We start from the raw sequence: 22753 nt of genomic DNA, 5'->3' as shown, positions 1-22753 counted from the left end.
CGGCGTCAGTGCTTCACGTTGCGTGACACACCGACGGCGCATCCTGCTGCATGAAATTTACAAGCACACGTAAAGCCACCCTGCGTGTTAGGGGCGTGTCATGGGTGTTGCTGTGGGTGTTCCCGTGCAACACCCATGTCCTCTGCTGCATTTCCAGATTTACGAGCAATCATAAACCTGGAAATGTGTCAGTATGCTACGCCAGCCCCATGAGTGGCGTAGCGAGCCCCAACGCGGAGAAAAGTTTTAATTTCTCCTCGTTTTTTCCTCTTTCAATGAGCGCTGTGTTCTGTAGCCGTCATTGGAAGAGGTAATCACTGCAAGCGATAGTTTTTGTTCAGGAAGGTGCCCCTTCATGCACAAAAATAATCTCCCCACGATGCAGACATCCTTGCACCATGGTGCAAGGGTGCCTGCACAGGCCCATGGCAGCAGTTTGTGCGCCAGCGCAGGGAAAGGCACAGAGATGCAACATGTTGCTGTAAATATTTTGCATCCCTGTGCCGCGAAACTAACACAGCGTGGCGCAGCAAAATAACTTGCGGCACCGCACTATGGCAGTTTCCCATAAATAAGCTCCTCAATATGTCCCTGGATTCTCCCTATCCAAGACCATGGAGAGGGCCAGGTAAGAGGCAGGGTCAATCCGAGAAACATGTAATTGCTACTGTATTTCTTACTAAGCATGCACAAAGCTTTTTACCGCATCAGATTTTGTAAAGCTCCCAGTTTCATATTATACAACGTTTTTAAAGTTTACTTGCTTAAGTTTATCCCCACCTGTGCAAACTTGTTTGCTCATTATGAGATAAGTTGAATGCAGTGCCTAATGTGTTTCAGTCTAATCATACCCTAACAAGATGTAAAACGGTATGCACAATTGCTCTCTGCACAATGTTATGTTATGTTGATTTGTATAGTATCCTAATCACCCAAGAGGGTATCAGGCACTTGGACAGGTGTGTAGGTTTGTGGTTCCCAAGGTGCTTATACAAAGAGCCAGTTGCGAGTGAGAGTGAGGCAGAGCATAGGTGTCTGGTGGGTTAACAAAGGTGTATGCGGCTGTTCAGGTATTGTGGTCCTGTGTTGTGTAGGGCATTGTGCATGAGAAGTTTGAATTCAATGCACTTGTGAATGGGGAGCCAGTGAAGCTTCCTGAGGTGCAATGTGATGTGGGTGCCCTGAAAGGTAGATTAAGAGTCTTGCAGTTGTGTACTGGATGGTCTGTAGTCTGTGAATTCCAGTGTAGAGTTTTGCCGGTCTACAGCCTGCTGGTGATGAGTGCTTATATGAGATTCTGTACGATGTTCCGAGGAAAACATTTGATGATTTTTCACAGCATGTGTAGGATGTGGAAGCAGTGAGGTACACACTACGTTTACTTGAGCCATCATGTTGAGCCCATCATCTAGGATGATTCCTAGATTACTTGGGTGGTCTGTGGTTTTGGGTGTTTGGTCCTAGCTCTGACAGCTACCAGGTGGAGTCCCATGGGGAGATCTTGATACCGAAGATTAGTACTTCCGTCTTGTCGGAGTTGAGCTGCTGGCAGTTGATTCGCATCCAGTCTGCTGCCATGGTCATGCTGTTGGTGAAGTTGATTCTGGCGGTGGTGGTTTTGACCATCAAGGAGAGGATGAGTTAGGTGTTGTCAGTCTGAGAAATGCTGGTGCTGTCTTGTGATCAGATATTGTTGGCAAGCAGTGCCATGTATTTGTCAAAAAGTGGGTCTGAGGGATGAGCCCTGTGGTACTCCGTTTGTCAGTTTCTTGGTCTCTTATTTGAAGTGTGGCAGCTTGACACTTAAGGTTCTTCCTGTAAGGAAGGCACAGATCTGTTTGAGAGCGGATCCTTGTTTGTCAATCCTGTGAAGTCTTTTGATGAGGGTGTAATGAGAGACGATGTTGAATATCACAGAGAGGTCAAGCAGGATGAGGGCCACAGTTTCTCCTCAGTCCAGGATGGTTTGAATGCCAATGGTGGCCGCAATGAGTTCTGTTTTGGTGCTGTGGTTCTTTCTGAATCCTTTTTGAGTGTTGCCGAAAAGATGGTGAAGCTTGAATTGGGTTGTGAATTGCTTGCTAATGGCCTTCTCAATCACTGTGGCTGGATAGGGAGGCAGGGAAATGGGTCTAGAGTTGGTCAGTTGATTTGTGTTGGCTGTGGGCTTCTTGAGGGCATTGATTTCTGCAAGTTTCCAAGATCGACAAAGTTGGTGATGTGGTTGGTTAAAGTGTCTTGTGGTCAATAGCAAATGTAGAAAACATTTTTCTACTCATGAATACCTGTGCAACATTAATTGTAGCAAATGTTGAGATTTTCATGCAAATGTCAGGAAACCATAAAACTTTGTGACGTTCCAAAGTTTCTCCCTTGGATGGTATGTATCTGAAGTTCAGGATGTGTGAACTGTTCTACTGGTGACATGTCTCATGTTAGGATGAAGGCACATTGAAACCTGATTATGATTGTGGTGGATAGAATGGGAGGTACCTTTGATTTCTATCAGTCACCTATTCTGAGATAGATAGAGAAATGGAAAGAGGTGTACCAAGAAACAGGTCCCACTTGAGCCTCAGTGCTGCATTCTTAATGTCTGGGATCCAACAGATCTCACCCATGCCGAACGCCTATGGGCCACAACTGGCATTATAATAGCTAATCAGCTTATGAATCCATTATCTCTATTTTTGCCTGCTGTCTGCTGAAGAGACCCTGTCACACGTGCTGAGCTAGGATGGTGACGCTTCATTCGCCCATTGAAGCCTGGAGAAATAAAGCGGTTCGACAGATGTGGGAGAAGCAGTGGTGAAAATACCTGCAAACACGGGCGGACAACTAGAACTTCAGCTCAGAAGAATAATAAGAAACGAAGGCCAAAAAAGATGACGTACTATGCGTAAAATGGTAGCTAGAAGAAAGATATGAAACCAGTGACAGGCATTGGGGATTGGACTGGCTGATAAAAGTGCAGGGAGGAAGTAACATAGCTGAAGGGAAATTAAACAAAAAAGTGAAAGATAAAGAATTGGAACCCGCCTAGTATTCCAAATGTGAAACCAGACAAGCAAGTGTTTTTCTGTTTGTCCCGTGAGCATCTGAAAGAACGTGGACCCAAATAATGAGTGGCTCAGGAATGCCGGTGTGCTGCTCCCATCGTGGAATTTGTGGTACAGGCATACTGTGCTATTCCCAGCTGCTCCTGGGAGAAACAGGGAATCAAAACTTTGCCAGCATTCGCACCAAGAATTTTCAATTCTATTAAGGACACGGAGGTGAGGATTATGCTTTCTCTCTCTTTACTGCACAAAACAGCAGCCAATAGAAACATTTTTTACAACAACAGTAACATTCCCAGAATGCTCAGGATGCCTTCTATAACAACCATAGAGACTATCCCTATATAAGTCTCTTGCCCAGCGAGCACTTCCTCTTTCTTTGCCCAGCGAGCAGAGTCCAAACTTAAATGATCAAATCCACAGAAGTGAAGTAGAATAAAGTTGAACAGGAAACATGAAACCAAAAACTTCCATCTTGAGCTCGGACACCGATGACCAAGTCGTCCAAGAAACACTCTGCCTGTAATTACTCGCCTTTCTGATCAGCACCTGAAATAGAAGCGAGACTCGTAATATTTGTCACATTCATAGGGAGGGTAACATGGCATTAACAATATTACATGCAATGTGGGCGGGATAATCCTCGCCTCCGTGTCCTTAATAGAATGGAAAATTCTTGACGCGAATGCTGGCAAATTTTTGATTCTATTACAGGACCGGAGGCTTCGGATTATGCTAGTTTAACGCTTATCCAACACCACAAAAGCAACATCGTCCACAGGTTTGGAGTAAAACTGTTTAAATATCGAACTAGACGACCAATCAGCCGCTCTCATGATATCATGGATACTAGTTCCAAGCATAAAAGATTTGGAGGCCATAGCACCTCTGACAGAATGCGTGCCAAACAAAGCTATGTCAATGCCCACCTCTGACATAACAAATCTGAGCCACCTGGCAATCGTAGCAGAGGTAACAGGCTTGAAGGGTTTTTGTAAAGATATCAACAGCGTTGAGCAACCCACCAGTCTGAGAGGCCAGGTACATTCTTCGTATGCCTTGAGGCACTTCACCACACATAGTATAGAATTTGAAGGAAAAGCATTGTAATCAATGGACCTAGAGAAAGTTTTTGTATGGGCCGTGATAACAAAGGAAACACCCTCCGTGGAGAACATTCTGCCCTCCAGGTCCAAGACTCTAATGTCAGAAAGCCGTCTGCAAGACGAAAAACACAGGAGCATAGCTAATTTAGCAGATAATTGTTTTCTAGACAATAATGCATTCTCAGGCCATGTATCAAACAAAGTCAATACCTTAGAAACATCCCATAAAGATGAATACTTAGCCTTAGGTGGGTTTGCGACACAAATTCCTTTGAGAAGTTTACAAACCATCAGGTGCATGCCTACCGGTCTGCCATCGATCTGTGTATGTCCTGCTGAGATGGCAGACCGGAAGTTATTGACTGACCTGTAGGACAACCCGTCAGCTGCCTTACTGGAAAGAAAATTCACTATGTGGGAAAGGCCTGCCTCCAAGGGATCCAGATGCCTCTCCAGGCACCAACCATACCAAGTCCGCCATGCGGAGGAATAATGTTTCCTTGTAGAAGGGACCCATGCTTGCTGGATGAACTCCGCAGCTTCCTTCGAAAATCCCGGCAACGACCATTGTGGCCGGAAAGCCTCCAAGCCATCAGGGGCAGCTGTCCCTCTAGCACTAGAGGGTGCCGTTCGCCTTGAGGGCCCTGGAGGATCGTCAGAAAGGACGGAAGAAGGAGAGGAAGGTCGCACGCCAGTTCCAGGAGAACCGGGAACCAAGGTTGCGACTTCCAGATCAGAGTTATCAATACCAACTCCGCCGATTGTAGGGAGATCTGATTGGCCACTTTGGGGATCAGAAGAAAGGGTGGGAAGGCATAGTTGAGGGACGTTGACCAATCCTGAGAAAATGCATCCGTGGCCCTCGACAGCTGGTCCGGCCTCCAATAGAAGAACGCCTCCAGTTGACTGTTGAGTCTGGACGCTAACAGGTCTATGTGGCACGGACCCCAAATCGATTGAGCCATTTGGAAGAGCGATGGATGGCGTTTCCAATCGCTGTAGTCTTTTAAATGATGAGAATTCCAGTCCGCAATCGTATTTTCCTTGCCCGGGAGATACTCTGCCACCACTGTTATCTGATGAGCCAGGCAATAGTGCCAGAAGTCCTTCGCTATCTCTGCCAACATCGGAGATCTGGTGCCCCCCGGCTTGTTTATATAACGTACCGCGGAGATGTTGTCCATCCGCAGTAGAATACAGCAGGAAACCCTCTTGGGGTAAAACGTGCGGATCGCAAATGACCCAGCAAGAAGTTCAAGACAGTTGATATGTAATTCTAGTTCTTGAGATGACCATCTGCCCCCTGTCGTCATCGTCCCACACCAGGCTCCCCAGCCCGAACGACTGGCATCCAATTCTATCACGATCTCCGGGTGAGACCCGAAGATTGTTCGCCTGTTCCAAGCGTCTACATGGGCTAACCACCATATGATCTCCTCTCGGGCGTCCTCCGTAAGGGGAATCATCTCTGAGTAAGAAAGCCCTTTCTGGAGATGCCGTATTTTCAGGCGCTGCAGAACCCGGTAATGGAGGGGGCCCGGGAATATCGCCTGTATGGAGGAGGCCAGAAGGCCCACCAATCACGCAATCGCTCTGTGAGACATCTGTTGAGATTCTAGTGTCTTCCGAAGTTCTCTTTTGAGATCCTTCAGCTTGTACTTGGGCAGGAGCAACTGCGCTGACTGAGAATCGATCACAAACCCCAGAAATTCTAAGGATTGGGTTGGGGTTAACACTGATTTCTTCCTGTTGATCACGAATCCCAAATTCTCCAACAGAGACATCGTCTTGCGAAGATGTTGGGACGCTAGTTCCTCGGAAGCCGCCATGATCAGGATATCGTCTAGATATATTATCAGACGAATTCCCTGCTCCCTGAGGAGCGCCATGACCGGTCTTATCAGTTTGGTGAAACACCAAGGAGCTGAGGAAAGACCGAAAGGCAGGACCAAATATTCCAGTCATCTGCCTCGCCAGAGGAATTGCAAGAATCGCTGATGAGGGGGAAAGATCGGAACTACCAAGTAGGCGTCCTTGAGGTCCAGGCGGGGAAGCCAGTCCCCTTGCCTCAAAATGTCCACCAAAAGATGGATCCCCTCCATCTTGAAATGCCTGTAGAGGACGAAGCCGTTGAACCCTTTCAAATTGACAACTAAGCGATAGCCGGCGCCTCTTCTCTGGACCAAGAAGACGTTGCTGCAGAAACCGCCTGGTTTGCCTTCGCAGTAGGCTACCGCGTGCTTTTGCAGCAATTCTTCTATCTCTTGATCTATAAAATTCATGTCTAGTTGGGAAAAATACAGGGGAGGAGGAGAGTCCTGCACTGGGTTTTGATAAAACTCTATGTGGAAACCCGCCACTGTCTGCAGAACCCAAGAATCCTGTATAATTTTTAGACCAATTGTGTAGAAAGTGCCGGATACGACCCCCCAGAGGATAAGAGAACAAAGGTGTTGGACTCACCTGCAGTAAGTTGTGGCTGGAAGTTACCCCTTTGGCCGCCACAACGAAATCTGCCTTTGAATTGGCGCCTGGAGGGGTAGAAAGTTCCGCCTCTGGTGGTGTCCTGAAAGTCCCCTCTGCCTCTGCCATAGCCACCTCTCTGTGGGCCCTGGGAATAAGAACGGTCTGGCGAGTGGCCCCTGCCTCGCCCGGCCCTTCCAAAAAGGCCAGTCTGGAAAACCTTCCGAAGATTGGTTTGGGCCTTATCAAGTGAAGTAAAGGTGCCCATGAACTTGGAGACGTCCTTCACGAACTTGTCCCCGAACAGCAAACCCTCAGCCAAAGGGCCTGGTTCGGCAGATGCCAGCTCCGTAAGGTTACTGTCCATCCTCATGAGTAAGGACTTCCTACGCTCCGATGAAATAGCACAGTTGGCATTCCCTATGAAACAAATGGCGCGTTGAACCCATCCCGCCAGGATGTCGGGGTCTATGAGCGCACCCGTTTCCTTGGCAACCAGAGCCAATTCCAGGATCTTTGCCAGCGGACCAACGGTGTCCAAGAGCTTATCTTGGCACCCGCGCCAAGCTCTGTCGATTCCCTTCTTTGGGTCTTTGGCAAATTTCTTAAGGAACGCCAGCATGTTCGGATCTATCTCCGGCGTCTCCGCCACCCTGTTTGGGACATCCGGGCGAGGACACTCCGAGCGTAGCCTGCTCCTGACTTCCCTGTCAAAGCTACGCCTGAGGTTCTGCTGGAGGTAGCCGGCAACCTCAGGGGAAGGGGTCCAATCGGAGGAACGCGGATGGACAATGTCCGCAGGGTTGAAATCAAAAGGTGATGTAGATTGGTACGCCGGCGCTACTTGGGAACCCCCGGAGCGCTTCTTGGCTTTCTTCTTCTTGGGGGACTCTGTCTTACTAGTGGAGTCTGTGTCAGTGTCCGTGTTGGTATACACCATGGTGGAAGATGATTGACTAGGGCCCGACACCGCGTATTGGTGGTCACTAGCGGGTGCAGGGGGCAACTTAGTCAAAGCCGGAGCGTGAGGCCAATTAGAAGAAGACGTGCTAGCAGAGGTTGTAGCAGAGGTAGCACCAGAAGAGGCTGGGGAAGGCTCAGGTAGCATGCCATGCCTTTTCGCAAATTGCTCAAGTTGCGCTGTAATCGGTCTTAGAGCGACAGCCAGCGCCTTGTTCACCGTCTTAGGGACCGCCACCTCAACTGCCCTCCTTACAGACTGCTGCACAGATGTGTCCAACGCATCCACTAGGTTGTCCTCAAGAGGCGTAACTTGCGCCTCCTCGTAGTACCCGTATTGATCTTCCACGCAGTAGTCCCAGTCTTCCATCGTGCGATTGAAAAGGCAGTGCCAGATATATAGAAAGCTTGAACCAATCCAAGCAATCCTAAAGGGATTAATCAAGGGGGAGCCACCCTATGTGCAAGAATATGTGTAAATCAGAAAAATGCTCCTCATCAAAGCTGTAGACAGTCACCAGCCAAATATAATTTTAAAAGCTTGCACACAGCTTTGGCCTGACTCCAATATTATAACCAGCCCTTGGAAGGCGTCAGCAACGGGACCGCAGGACAACCGGTCACCTAAGCTACTTGTCACACTGAAGCTCGTTTGAAAAAAACGAGCGCGAAGAAAAGGAAATCGGGGCTTGGGCTGCAAGCAGCCCAAAAGGAGCCCAAACGAAGCCCAAAAGGAGCCCAATTGGGCTACATGCACCCTGCTGGTGATCGGCAATCAGCAACGCGGGCCTGAATGAGGGGAGGCACCGCAAGCACAGAAGGGACCGGGGACAGAGATTCTCGCGCTGACCTTGCTGCGTGCCACCACTCGAGGGCAGGACAGCGCGGGGAAATGAAATGCCCTGAAGCGTTCCTCACACGAACCCAAGGTCAGTTGACAAACTGCAAGGCAGTCCGAAACAGCAGCGCAGTAGCGCGGACAATCACCAGAATTCAAATTAACATTAACATACACCAAGCATAAGCAGCGCGCTATGACCAGACAGAACAAAAGAAGCACATATCTTTGGCTGCGAGCAGCAAAGAAAGAGGAAGTTCTCGCTGGGCAAGAGACTTATTTAGGGCTAGTCTCTATGGTTGTTATAGAAGGCATGCTAAGCATTCTGGGAATGTTACTGTTGTTGTAAGACAAATTTCTATTGGCTGCTGTTTTGTGCAGTAAAGAGAGGTAATGAGGTACAGTGTTTCTGTACCTCATTACCGTTGTAATTCCCCATTTCTGGTGGTTTTCCATATTTTGGCAGGTTTTTGCTGCAAAGTGTCCGAGGAGGGCGGAGTGGCATGGTAACCGCGCTTTCCATTGGTGGTTGTATTAATATTTGGCTCATCACCGATGATGATCTTCCGAATTTGACTCATCCTAAAATTTCTATTACCTAGCACTCAGTCTTTCATTTTCCGAGCCCAATAAAAGGAGCAACATTGAGTTGCATACCAATAAACATCTGTTTTTAGAGCCAGAATGCCCCAAATGTTGGATGTCCACTTTACAAATACGTGTTATGTTATGTGGCACTTTTCAATTTAGTGTGGTGTAAAAGAAATGTGTAATTCTCCACCAGTAATAACATAGGCATGTCTAGGATAGGTCAGCAATAATGGTGACCTTTTTAGATTTTCAGCTTGTGGTGCACCTCTGGAAGGCCCCTTCCCTTCTGCAACATTGTCAGGACACGCCTCTGAGACATCTGACCCTGACAGCGAGACATGAGGCGCGTTGTGGCAGCCATTTTAGAAAACCATCAGTGTCAGAAAGAGTATTTGGGAGTGTTTCCAGATCAGGAAGTCACGGGTGGATATGGGCTATCTCCCTGGAATAGGAGAGAGGAGCAAATGAGGACACTGTTGGCACTCTCAGAATTTATTTTTGGAGTCACATTAACTCTTGATAGAATTTTTAACGCAAGTGCTCTCCCGTTCTCACGCAGACATCTCGCATAAAGGTTCTTTCTCCATGAGTACCCAATGTGTCCTGGCTCTAATATAGTTTCGAGTGAGGCATTTCTCAATTAAAATAGGCTCAAGGGGGAGATATATAGATGCTGTATATATATATATCACAGAATGTATTGCATGTTGCATGTTCTTGTGTGTAGACATCTTATGGGGAGGCACAAACAAACTTTCCAAACAGATGAACACACATGACAATGGAATGCATGTAGGACTGCACCATATTGTCAAACTCAGTTTTTAAGACTGTTTCAGATTATTTCAATATCTTATATATGATCTAAGTTGTATGTCTTGCCTGTTTAAAAAAAAAAAATTATTGCATGCCATACACAGCACAATACAGGTTCCCCGAATTGAGGTGACTTGAGACCATTATGACATAGAAGTTTATTGCAGGGTGGTAGTGTTTCTTGAAATAGGGTGCAGTAACATTGCCTGAATTCGGCAGAGCCCCTCATGTAAATTAGGCAATAGAACGATGGTCCTGGTGAATTACCACTGACCCTGGTAGGGACAATACCTGGCAGGAAACATGTTGACCAAGTTTTGATCTCATGAGACAATATTTTCAACGAGGTCTCCGCTGTTTTTAATCTTGGCAAAGGCCCCCTGTAATAAAAGGTTCCCTAGGGGGGGTCCTGTAGTTACCTTTGTAGTTAATTCGAACTTTCCCTCTCCTCACCTACTTGGCCAATCTACCTTTTACATACATTGAGTCTCAGAGGCCATGTCGAGAAGAACTCCAGCAACAAGCCCCCTTGAGGGTCCCGTTGGGTATCGCAGTGCCAGCCGGACGAGGAGCACGCCCGATGATGCAGTGTACCACCAGTTGGTGGGTGAGGGATGCTGCTCCACAATAAGAGTGGTCTGCTTAATTCAGACACTCTGTTCATCACCACCCCCTTTTCTGAATCGTTTTTGGCCACTATAGGTGTGGCAGGGTATACTCAGACATGAGTCCCTTGCTCACTGCACCATCAGGATTCAAGCAAGCCGGGCCGAAGACGGTTGAAATGCCAGAAACCGGTCCCCGGTAGCTTGTCTCCTTTCTGGTGAAGAATTGGCTTGGTAGTTTAGTCTGCCCTGTTCCCATGATGCACTGGGCCAGGGACAGACTGATTTGCATATAGCCAGGTTCTGAGCTGGGATGGTGCAGTGAGATAAATAACGGTGATGGATCAAGCCCTGATCTTTGGACTGGGTAAGAGTGGTCTGCTTAATTCAGACACTCTGTTCATCACCACCCCCTTTTCTGAATCGTTTTTGGCCACTATAGGCGTGGCAGGGTATACTCAGACATGAGTCCCTTTCTCACTGCACCATCAGGATTCAAGCAAGCCGGGCCGAAGACGGCTGAAATGCCAGAAACCGGTCCCCGGTAGCTTGTCTCCTTTCTGGTGAAGAATTGGCTTGGTAGTTTAGTCTGCCCTGTTCCCATGATGCACTGGGCCAGGGACAGACTGATTTGCATATAGCCAGGTTCTGAGCTGGGATGGTGCAGTGAGATAAATTACGGTGATGGATCAAGCCCTGATCTTTGGACTGGGTAAGAGGGGTCTGCTTAATTCAGACACTCTGTTCATCACTCCCCCTTTTCTGAATCGCTCCACAATAAAGTTACTTTTGATGACCTCCATACGATTCAACCTATCGCACTAGAAATCCTGAATGATTATTCTGGAACTGCACGTAGTGTAAATGAGATTACTGTGTAAGGGAGGAAGTGTGCTGGACTGAGTATCCACTCTACCCCTCCGCTTCTAGCCTGGTGCTGTTAAACCACCAATGGATCATTATATGGAGTCCACCCAGGAGCGACAGAGGCATTCACCCACTGGACACATTGGTAAACCACCCGGGGAGCATCTTTGAAGTCCACCTAGGAGTGATAGGGGACATTTTGTTAAACAACAGAAAGTGTTATATGGAGTCTCCCAGGAGGGAGCGAGGGAGGCTCCCACCCCCTGGAAGTGCAGTTAAACCACCAGGAGATATTTATGTGGAGTCCACCCAGGAGCAGAAGAGGTATCCACCCATTGCTGACTATTAAACCACCGAGTGAGGACTATATGAAGTCATTAATACAATGATTCATTACAGCAGCACGTATACACAAGATTGTACGAATAATAAATCACTTTCAACAAATTTGAATGACCAATGGCAGATATATGTTTGATTGTCTTTATAATTGTGTTGCATTAGGCGGAACCCTAGCGATCCTTTACGTAAGCCATGATAATTTACGCAAACACTACGCATTTGTGTCGTACCATGAAACTCAGAACTCTCTCACCTCAACATGGAGGGTGCAAGTTCATTGCACTTATTGAGTTCTAATCTCTTATTTATGTGTGCACTATCTTGGTTTTATTCTGTACTTTTATGGATATTCCTTTGTATCCGAATAAAGAAATTGATTGATTGATTGTTTGATTGATTGGAGGGTGCATGTAGGTGGAAGGGAGTAGTGTTGGGACCCAGCATGGCAGCGCACACCTGCCACTTGAGCAGAGCAGTGGAGTGCACAGATAGATGCAACGCAGGATGGCGGAGAGTGGCCGTCACGTGTCGCGTCTTCAGAATCCCTCACCACCGAGGGTGACTAAGTCTTCCTAGGCACCTGCAAATCTCCACCTGAATTACAGTGATTTGCTTCCATTAACTGTGACTCAATGAAAGGGCTGAGCTGCTTTTTAATTCCGGTGTAAGCTGCGGCAGTCAATTCAATTAATTCAGCAGGGCGAGCGCCTGTGCAGACGGTATGTGGTTTCTGCTAATTGAACAATTTTCTTGCACATGAATAAGTGTGGTTACTCTGACAAGCACATCATTAGTTTAAGAACATAATACACGCAGGTACACTCTGTGACATCAGAGCAACGAGGGGGCGAAGTCAGAGATAACAAAATGGCCGCCAGATTTTTGCATCGATTTGAAAGTGTGGGAAAGAAAACATTCAGAAATGAGAGCAGCAGGGTCTGTGGGCCCATGGGGGTCAGTGAAGCCTATTCAGGATCCTTGCGACTTTTTAGAAAATTAAATAATATTAGCAGAATAATAAAATATATCTACATAAAAAAGCAAAATTGAAAATATTTTTTTTTAACTCTATGAACGTGTAGCAATTTGAAATTGTGGTCTAAAAATTAAGTTGATACATTTTGCTTGAATTGTGGAAGCAGCCTAAGTACTAACAGTAGAATCTTGTGTAGATGATTAGTGGCCTTAATTGAAGCACCAGCATGCGTCGACAAAAAGAAATCAATCATTAGGAGGAAAAAAGACAGTGGTACGCCAGAGTGCAGCATATCGCTTTGTCTTTCGAAATAAAAACACATTTTGAAAAGGCCTTCCCATTAAAGTTAAAATTTCGATTTTCTTTATTTGTTGTTTTATGTTTGAGAATGAAATAAAATAATATGTGTATTTGGTTGAGGTATACTTGTGTCTGTATTTTTGGGGCTTGTTTTAAGATCCATATTTTAGAGATGGCTTAGCCCAGAGTCCCCCTTTTTCAGCATTAATTCACTGGTGTTCAGAGAAGACAAAATGTTGAGAAGAGCTGCTTTTATTTTATAAGTCAAGATAGATCTCCTTTTGCATAAACGTACCCAACATCTAAAGTCCAGTGTGACTCCAGTATATTTTATCTTGCAATAAGGCTTGTAAAAAGTATGCTGTCTACCTTTGGTGCATTCTGTAATAGTCAGAACCTGGAAGATGATATGTTTTGAGATGAAGATAATATGATTTGTTTTATATTACACAGTTTATTATATTCTTGTCAAAGCTGTACAGTGCTGCAATGCCTCTGGCCTGGGCCGCGCTTCAGAAATTTGTCGGATGCAAAGAAATAATGAATATCTTTGAGGCTTCCTCCGGTGGGGTAGCCTGTCTGTGCTTGGTTGCAATGTCTGCCCAATTCATCATGGATGCTACAGCTTCACAGCACTGAGTACAGCACCCCAGGGGTTTCTCGGCATATAATGACCACAATGAGATTACCGCGCTCTTCGAGATGGCTTTCATCTGGAAATGGGCAACTAATGTCTTCTGACAAAGGCCACCGATGAGTCATCCGTCTTCATTCTTGGACAGTTGGGTGGCTCTTGCACCGCTCTTTACCCTTTCGTACTTCACTGCGTCATAGCTCGCTTCACGACAAAGGGAACATTTCACCCACGCGTCTAAGTAGATCCCAGCACAGGAAGTGACGTTGTTCCAATGCAGGCCAAGAGAATAATATAAAGACCAAGATCATCAAGTAATACTAGCACCGTGTACTTCACAAGTACTGTCCCTGGAACCCATTTATTGCCACGCCCGTTCTTCATACCATCCCTTACCCGCAATCACAGGTTCTATGATAGAAACATTCATGACCAAACCACGCATGCCTCAACAACGCGGTTGCAGCAACGAATGCGTCTTAACCATATATTCCTTTATTAAGCATACCTTTTCAACTAATTTTGTTGTAAAGGCATGATTGCTAAAGGGATATACATGGTAAATTACCACTACCCCAACCTCCACCTCCCCGATCAAAGCCCTAAAATCCTGCCCCCTACCTCGGCCCCCTCGCTCAGAGCCTTACAACCGACCCGCCCTGCACATAAAACACCCTGCAATTAAACTACCCGTTCCCCTCCCCCGCCCTAAGGCCTAAAATCTTGCACTTACCAAAAACAGCCCCACCCTTGAGCCCTAAAATGGACCCCACCCTACCCTTAAAACTAGCCCTTCCCTTCCCACTGCCCTGAGGCCTAAAACCCTGCCCCCTACAAAAAAACTACTTAGACTCAGCCCCCCCACCCTGAGCCCTAAAACTGACCCCACCCTGCCCTTACAACTACGCCTTCCCCTCCCCCTGCCCTCAGGCCTTCTGCCAAAATTGACACCGTCCCCAGCCACCCTGCCCAGACTCCAAAAACTGATCCCTCCTCTGAAACTGCCCCTTCTCTCCCCACCCTGAGCCCTAATACCAGGCACCAGCCCTTAAAACTACACTGAACCCCCACACCTTGAGCCCTAAAACCTTGACCCCTTCCAAAACAACTACCCTAATCCCCACCCTGAGACCCTAAAACTGACCCCACCCCCAAAAACTATCCCCCCAAACCTGGAACCAGCCCCACTTACCTGTCTGCATCCGGAGCTTCCTATCCCAGCTCTTCATGTTCCTCTCCCCACCTATCCAGGCAGCTAGACCGCTATCTGCCTCAACCACGCATATGTGTGGTCAGGAAGATGCGTGGTTCAGGCAAGCGTTGTTCCACTTGTGGTGAAACAGCATGTGTGGCTCAGCTCACGTTGCACAGGCCGCTTCCCAGAATCTAGAAGACACGGGCCACCTTTCCCCCTGAGTCCAACGCTGTCGGTTCTCTGGCTCCACATGCCAGGGTATAATTTCCTCCTTTCCATAGTTACCCCCTTTAACCCCACCCAGTTGGCTACACTTCATACATTCTTTGGCAAGTCCACAAGCAGTGGTCTTACGTTGTTGAGGTCATGCTAGTCCCCCTTCCCAGTGGACCCTCTGCACCGTACCTGCAATAGGTGAACATGGGTTACCCCTCTCCTGCCACAAATGGATGAACGATTGCAATGTATGTATTGACCAATATGACATGATGTTTTGTATAAGCTAAAAACCTCATTAAAGATTGATTTAAAAAAACACTTCCGTGGGCAGCGATGCCCTTAAAAGTTCCTACACACGACAAGCTCACGGGGTTTGGAGTATTCACAAACTCTTCCTTCCCCGATTCCCTCTCTGTCAAGGGTTGGAGATGTAGGGTCTTATGTCCTAGTTCCATTCACAAATCTGGTCTGCGCAAATGGCGCACCTCTGGCTTGCAACTGAAGACGTGCTGGATAGTGAATAGTTTAATTTACTATTCAAACTTCAGTCCCCGTGGATAGTAGGGAAGGTGTTGGATAGTAAATTAAATCTATTCCCTATCCTAGAGCACCCCCCAGCGCAATGCGTTGTAATGGTTTGCGTTGTAATGGTTGCGTTGTAATGGTAGTGCGTTGTAAAAGTTTAATTGTAAAGGCTGTTTACCACCTGTTATGTTAGACAGCAGAATGGAAGATCCTCTCCTGCATTTTTGTTAGCATAACTAATGCCAACCCCTTTGCTAAAATAATATGGTGATTTCACACTCTCTGTTAATTATCATTAGCAGTCAATATTAGTTCTCTGTGCCCTAAGCCCTGGCACATACATACTCTAAAGAGTAGCTGTGTCTCATTTTTTCTCATGGAGTTAGGCCAGGTTTGAATGTAACATGTATGTATTACTGAAAAAGCTCTGCCACGCACATCACTAGAAGAGGAATCAAGACCCTGGTTCTGGACAGTCACAATCGCTGAATGCGAGAATTCAGCCATGGGTCGGTCACTATCGCAGAGCGAAGTGATCTTTCCATCGAAGAGTCCACTGGACCGTTGTAAGTTTGAACATGCGCAAACGCTCATTCTGTGTACAACGATTTGTATTTTATGAAGGCAAATCCAATGTTGCTCACCTTGACTCCTGGATGTGCAAACAGTGGAAGTAATAAGGCCCTGAGAAGGGGGGGTGGCACCTCAATATTATCAGAGTACGCTTGCTGTATTGGGTTCAGCAAGGGCGTGTGCGCGTTTGTGGTCGCAGCTGGCTCTTCTTGAGGGCTGGGTACCCTGTTGATAAAATGGAGGCTTACCACTTCATGCTGAGGCTAATCAAAGACACTGACTGCTTCACTTTATCCAGCAGGAGCTGGGCCACTGAGAAGCAAGAGCTCTCTCTGTGCCTGCTGGCAAGGAGAATACTTCAAGGCTACATTCAGCACCTGCCTCCTCTTAAGATGCAGACCACAGCTGGAACAGCTGCCACACCTATGAGGAAAGGGCCAAGAGAAGGCAAGAAAACCTGAAAAACATCCATTCGTTACTTGTGTTCTTTGCAATCAACCTTGTTTTCATCTGATTTGTCCAGGTTTTTAACTTGCCATTGAAGTAACATAGAAGAATATTAAAAACAAAAATATTTGATCTACCCTTCTTCCATTTGCCAATGCAGCAACATGGGCTACAGAAAGCACCACAATAAACTCCATGTCCTTGCAAGAAGCCCACAAAGTCATCCTATAAAGCTTCTGCAGTGGCAAGCAAGATGAGAGGCCAGCAAAGAGCAGCCACTGAAGCACCTATAACTGGCCCTGTTCAGTACCACTGGGTGCCAAATAATCGGAGTGAAGGTGTAGAGTTGCCATTTGGTTGTTGAGGCAATCCTCCTTCAATCACTGCGGGGTGATGCGGGCTTCTAGGTGCTGTATTAAAATGGCGTAGCGAGGCTTAAAGCAAAAATTCCTAACTGCAAACTTTGCCATTCTGAAACTGCAGGGAAACTGCAGGGATGCACAAGAATGTGGCGCACCCCTGCGTTTCCCCCAGTGCTGGCGCTAAATCTAGCTGCCGAACGCCGACCCAGGCACCCTTGCACCATGGTGCTAGGGCGTCTGCGTTGAGAAGAATGATTGTTTATGTGCACAAAGGAGTCCCTACCTGCACATAAGCAATCCAGAGTGCCGATTTGAAACTCCTGTGTGTGCTGCTTTGTGCAGCACACGTGGAAGTAGCAAATCACCATTTGTTTAATGATTGTTTGTTCCTGCACATACACAATCATTCATGGCGATTTCCTGTTTCTATGTGTGCTGCACAATGCAACACTCATAGAAACAGCAAAAACAAGGAGAAACTAACCACTTCTCCTCATTTCGCCATGTTAAGATCAGGTTGTGTCTGTCCTAATTTAGACGGTGCCTCCTATTTACGCCACCATTGTCAATAGGGGGCAACGTCAAAATTATTGGGTGTTGTGGCAGATCGCCCACCACAACACCCATTGCCCACCCCTTTCGCGCTAAGTGTAGCGTGAAAGCTGGCCTTATTTACAATGCAGAGTTAAGCTACATTAAGAGGCTTAACACCGCCTTGTAAATAAGGCGAAGGGATTATCGCCACAGGAACATCGCAAAAAGTGACGTTCCTGTGGCAATAGGGGCTAGTAAATATGCCCCCAGTGCTTAATTTGTGTCTGTTTTTTTCTGGTGCTCGGCATCACACTTATTTGTAAACACCAGCACCTACTAATGAGAATTCACCAAAAGGCGGTGCTGTGTGTGTAATTTATAAACAAAGTTCATTAGTGAAGCATTTCATTGTTTAATTTGTCTTTAAAAACCTCGGACTAAAAACTGAAAGTTAAAGTGGCGTGTGGGTTGCATCAACTGCAGTTGCCGCATGAGGAATACCTTGAGTCGGGGGCGTGGCTAAGGCGCCGATGTAGGTGGAAGCGGGACCTCGAAGCTCCTCCGTGCCCGCCTCGCACCACCACATATCCTGCGTCCTGACTCGGACCCCGAGCCCTCAAAAGCATCCAGGAGGGCATCAGGAGCGCGTGGGGGGAACCTGAAGGTCTGGGAGCCCCTGTACCTGCTCTCACAGAACTTTTGGCGGTGAGCGAGTGAGCGAGGCACCCGGAGAAACGAGCGCCCAAAATGGCGGCCGCCGTCCCGGCCTGAAACGCCCGACGGCGGAGCCCTGACAGCGACGAGGAGCCCTGGGGCGCTGTGGCGGCTGGCCGTTTGTCGGCGGAGACCCCCTGGCACCCATCGGAGGTGAGGAGCACTGGCTGGCACCACAGCATAAGCGGGACCGGAGGGCGAGGGACGGCCGGTTTGCCTGACCCTAAGATGGCGCCGAGTGCCTGTAACTGTCTTGGCGGCCGATTGCAGAACCCCTGGGACCTCGTGGGGTACTGAGCCCACCCTCCTGCTGGTGGGTTAGCCACGGAGCCCACATCGCCAGCTAGCCAGTGGCGCTCGGACAGTGACGGCGAGGAGAGTAGGAGTGGAGGTACCGGCTGCCCGCTCCTGAGAGGCACCTGGTCTGAAGGCGGGAAGAGGCGGCTACCTGACCGGAGACGCCCGTGTACCGAGAGCCGCATCGGGGCTGGCACTTGCAGGCGCGGAGTCAGCCTGGGACTCCCAGACGAGGGAGACCGCGCCAAGCGACCAAACACAGAGCGCTGGTGCCCCACAGTCCTGGTGGAGCGGGACCTGATCCTTGGGCTGCTTCTGGACCTAGACCCTGCGTGACACGAGCCCAGAGACGCGCGGGAGCGGAGTGCCTGGGACGGAGCTGGTGTGGAGAGCGGGAGCACCGGCTGCCACCGCAGGGGCACACGAAGCTAGCTGCCCGCCAGCATGGTGCGGGGAGGCAGGAAGAAGGGCTTTGAAGCCCTGAAGCTGGATGACCCGGGCCACCTCGTGGAAGACGATACGCCGGGGCCTGGAGCGGGGAGCTCGGCCCACCCACGGGACCCTTCCCTGGGGGACATCATGCAGGCGATCGTGGCGTCGCGGGAAGCTCTCGAAAAGCGCATGGATACCATCGGATCAGACCTGACCTTACTGAAGGACGACCATAGGAAGCTGAAGGAGCAGGTGGCGACCTTGGAGGTTACCCTGAAAAGTCTGCCTGGGGACGTAGCTGCACTAAAGACATCATTGGTAGAGATGGCGCAGAAGGTACCAGTGCTGGAGCTCAGAGCTGAGGACAGCGAAGGGCGCTCTCGGTGCAATAACCTCCGCCTCGTGGGGGTCCCCGAAAAAGTGGAGGGGCAGGATGCGGTCTCCTACCTGGAGGGCTGGCTGCGGACTGAGGTGGCCCCAGAGGGACTTTCCCCATTCTTTGCCATTGAGCGGGCACACAGAGTCCCTGCGCGCCCCCCCAAGCCGGGGGGGCCGCCGCGTCCGATAGTACTGCGTCTCCTGCACTTCAGAGACAGGGACCACATCCTGCGGAGGGTGAGAGACCTCCCGGACCTGAGAATCGACAATAGCCGGGTCATGGTCTTCCCGGACTTCACTAGAGACGTGCAAAAACAACGGGCCTCCTTCCTGGCGGTCAAACGGAAACTGAGGTCGCTGCAGCTGCCCTACGCTATGCTGTTCCCGGCGCGGCTGCGGGTGGTCGCTGGGGAGCGCACCCACTTTTTCCTAACGCCACAGGAGGCTTGGAGCTGGTAGGATGCCAGAGGGGAGTCGGGCACAGATCCCCCGCCGGAGACCTCACCCAGGAGACGTTCCGCGGAAACGACGCCGACACGACGATCTGGCTCCCCGTCGGGATGGCAGCAGAAACAAGCGAAGGCGGTGCTGGCAGTGGCGGCCATCAGCCAGGGGGACGCCAGCTCCTCCAGTAGCGCATCGGAGCAGTCGAAGGCCAGTGCTCCCAGCCCTGGCTCCAGCAGTGGGCACGAGCTCTCAGAGACGGACCTGCCGGTGGTGACTCCCCAAACAGCAGATGGAATCCTTGGCTGATCTGGATCGCAGGACACTGGCCGCATATGTAAGGTACTGGGGTATGGATGGGGGCCGCTTCCGGACGCTGTGCAGTGAGGTGCGGATACCCCCCGGGACTTATCACTGGGATCTTGGGGGAGGGAAGAGTCGGGAGGCCTCTCCTCAGTGTATTCGGGGGGGGGGGTGGGGCGGGGGCGAAAGGCTTCGGGCCTGCCTGGGGTCGGCGTTGCGGCCGCTCTAGCCCTATTCTGCAGTGATACGCTTTTGCTACTTGAGTTTGGATGGGGTTTCCATGTTGGTTGTCTGTCCTGGGGTGTGGGAGTTGGGGTAGTTTGATTGCACAAGTTGGGGGGGGCGGGGGTGGGACCTGGGCGTGCTGGGGGGGTCACTGAGAGGGTATATAGGACACAGTGGACTCTGCAATGGGATCCGACTTAGGCTTCAAATGTCTCATATGGAACGTGAGGGGGATGCATTCGATGCATAGGCGACACAAGATCCACTCCTATTTAGTCAGGCGGGGCATTCACATTGCCTTCCTTCAGGAAACGCATCTGCTAGCTAAGGAAGGGAAGGCGCTGCAGCGACGTTGGAGGGGGCAAGTCTACCACACTGGCTACTCTGCTTATGCTAGGGGGGTGGCCATTTGGATACGGGCGGGGGTACGTTTCCAGTGCACACAACAGGTGGTTGACCCGAAGAGGAGATACATAATGGTACGAGGCAAACTAGATGGGAGGGACCTTAATTTGGGTTGTTTGTACGCCCCGAATGTGGACCAGCCTGCATTTCTCTCCTTACTATCCAACAAACTGGCCCCGTTCTTGGTGGAACCCTTGCTCCTGGGCGGCGACTTTAATAGCGTGACTGACACTGCCCTCGACAGATCGCACCCCCCCTACCGAATGCACCAGCTGGCAAACTGGCACTTGCGCGCTCCGCCTGGCAACGCCAGTGGGGACTGGTCGACTCGTGGAGGACTAACCACTCGTCGGACAAGGGCTATTCGTTCTTCTCCGCTCTCCATGAGCTACACGTCCGCATAAATGCCTTCCTGTGTTCCCAAGATGTGCACGCAGAGGTATGCCACAGTGAGTATCTCACGCGCTCGATCTCTGACCATAACCCGCTTCTCGTGCGGATGCGCTGGTCACAATTTCGCCCGAGGATCCCAGCCTGGAAACTCCGCCCGAGGCGTTAGACGACCAGCTCTTCCGAACCACAATAGCCTCGGGCATCGAAGCGTACTTCCAGGTAAACGGGGCACGGCGGGCTCAGTCGCGACGGAATGGGACGCCTTCAAGGCTGTGATGCGGGGTCAATGCATTGCGACGTCATCGGGGGTGCGGAGAACGTTACACGAGGACATCGTGAGGGAGGACGAGAAATTACAGGGGCTGGAGAGGGCAAGGCCTGAACGACCGGACACTCACGAGGCCCTGCTGGAGGCACGAGAGGCGGTGGCGGCGACGGTGGAGTGCCTCCGGTGCTTTGACTACAAGGCCTACCTTACACGAGCGCACTCGGACGCGACAAGTCAGGAGCTCTTCTGGCCTGTTTGGCCAATCCGACTCGCCGGAGCTCGGTCATCCTTGAGCTCAGGGACCACGCGGGGGCGGCGCGATTTGATCAACTGGGAATCAATGAGTTATTCTATGATTACTACACGGAGCTTTACCGCAGCAGGGTCCTCCCATCGCTGGAGGAATTCCAGGCCTTTATGGAGGATCTTGAGCTGCCGGAACTAGGAGAGGAGGACGCGAAGCGGCTCGGGGACAAGATCGAGGAGAGAGAGGTGCGAGTCGCCATCAAAAGCATGGCGAGGAACAAGACGCCGGTCACCGACGGATTCCCGGCGGAATTTTACCTCACCTATGCTGATCTCCTTGCGCCCCGGCTGACGTGGCTATACAATGAGTCGAGGCGGCTGGGTCGCCTACCTGCGACCACGGGGGAGGCGCTGATCGTCCCCCTGCTGAAACCGGGCAAGCAACCGTGGGACAGAACAGCGTACCGCCCACTGTCCATGCTCAACCTAGACTACAAGATTTTAAGTAAGATCTTGGCGACGCGTTTGCTCCCTCACATGCCCATGCTGGTTCACGCGGACCAGTCGGGCTTCATCCCGACCCGCAATACGGCGCTTAACGTGCGGCGACTCCTACATGTACTGGAGGCTGAGACCTATGACAGCGACGAGGCAGTGGTGTTTGCTGTCGATATGGAGAAGGCCTTTGACAGCCTGGAATGGCCTTATCTCTTCCACGTTCTGCGCGCGCTGGGCCTCGGCGAGGGCTTCGTGAATTGGACGATGCTGCTCTACCAGAACGCGACGGCGAGGGTCAGAACTGGGAGGGTTATCTCCGAGATGTGCATGGTGGGCAGGGGCACCCGCCAGGGATGCCCTCTCTCCCCCCTACTGTTCGCCCTGGCTGTCGAGCCCCTTGCGGCGCGAGCCCGGCTGGGCCGGGCGTATCAGGGACTGGACGTCTACGGACAGGTGCACCACATCGCATTGTACGCAGACGATCTGCTGATGTTCCTGGTGGACTCGGCTGACTCCCTGCGTGGAGCTAAGACCCTCCTACAATCGTTGAGCAGAGTATCGGGCCTCCGAGTGAACTGGGCGAAGTCCCACCTATTCCCAGCCCGCCCACGGAGAATATGCCCACAAACCACGGAGGGTGTGACGTGGGAGGAGAGGAGCCTGCGATACCTTGGCACCTCGATCTTCCATGACAGGGTGGATATCCTTGAGGGAAACATCGGGTCGGCAATCAGGCAC

At 50.0% G+C, this 22753-nt stretch overlaps 2 protein-coding genes across 2 annotated transcripts in view; one reads left to right on the top strand and one right to left on the bottom strand.

Moving 5' to 3' along the window:
* Positions 1-22753, top strand: part of SGSM2 (small G protein signaling modulator 2) — a 986511-nt gene that overhangs the window by 325443 nt on the left and 638315 nt on the right. The gene's annotated exons all lie outside the window — the stretch shown is intronic.
* Positions 3586-7958, bottom strand: LOC147729624 (uncharacterized). The gene is made up of 2 exons (XM_086958469.1): positions 6629-7958; positions 3586-3608 (listed from the first exon to the last, which is right to left on the bottom strand). Exons 1-2 carry the CDS (start codon positions 7956-7958, stop codon positions 3586-3588), a joined length of 1353 nt encoding a protein of 450 aa, XP_086814595.1.

Source organism: Lissotriton vulgaris, chromosome 2_1 (assembly GCF_964263255.1).
Source record: "Lissotriton vulgaris chromosome 2_1, aLisVul1.2, whole genome shotgun sequence".
NCBI lineage: Eukaryota > Metazoa > Chordata > Amphibia > Caudata > Salamandridae > Lissotriton > Lissotriton vulgaris.
Note: the sequence above shows the minus strand (reverse complement) of the source record. Positions and strands in the feature narration are given on the sequence as shown.

What these genes read in the sequence shown, in the direction of transcription:
- LOC147729624 (XM_086958469.1), bottom strand. Translation starts at nt 7,958, where the DNA reads ATGGAAGACTGGGACTACTGCGTGGAAGATCAATACGGGTACTACGAG. An exon ending in CCAGCCACAACTTACTGCAG is followed by an intron (nt 3,609 to 6,628) that starts GTGAGTCCAACA and finishes CTTCTATTTCAG; the next exon opens with GTGCTGATCAGAAAGGCGAG.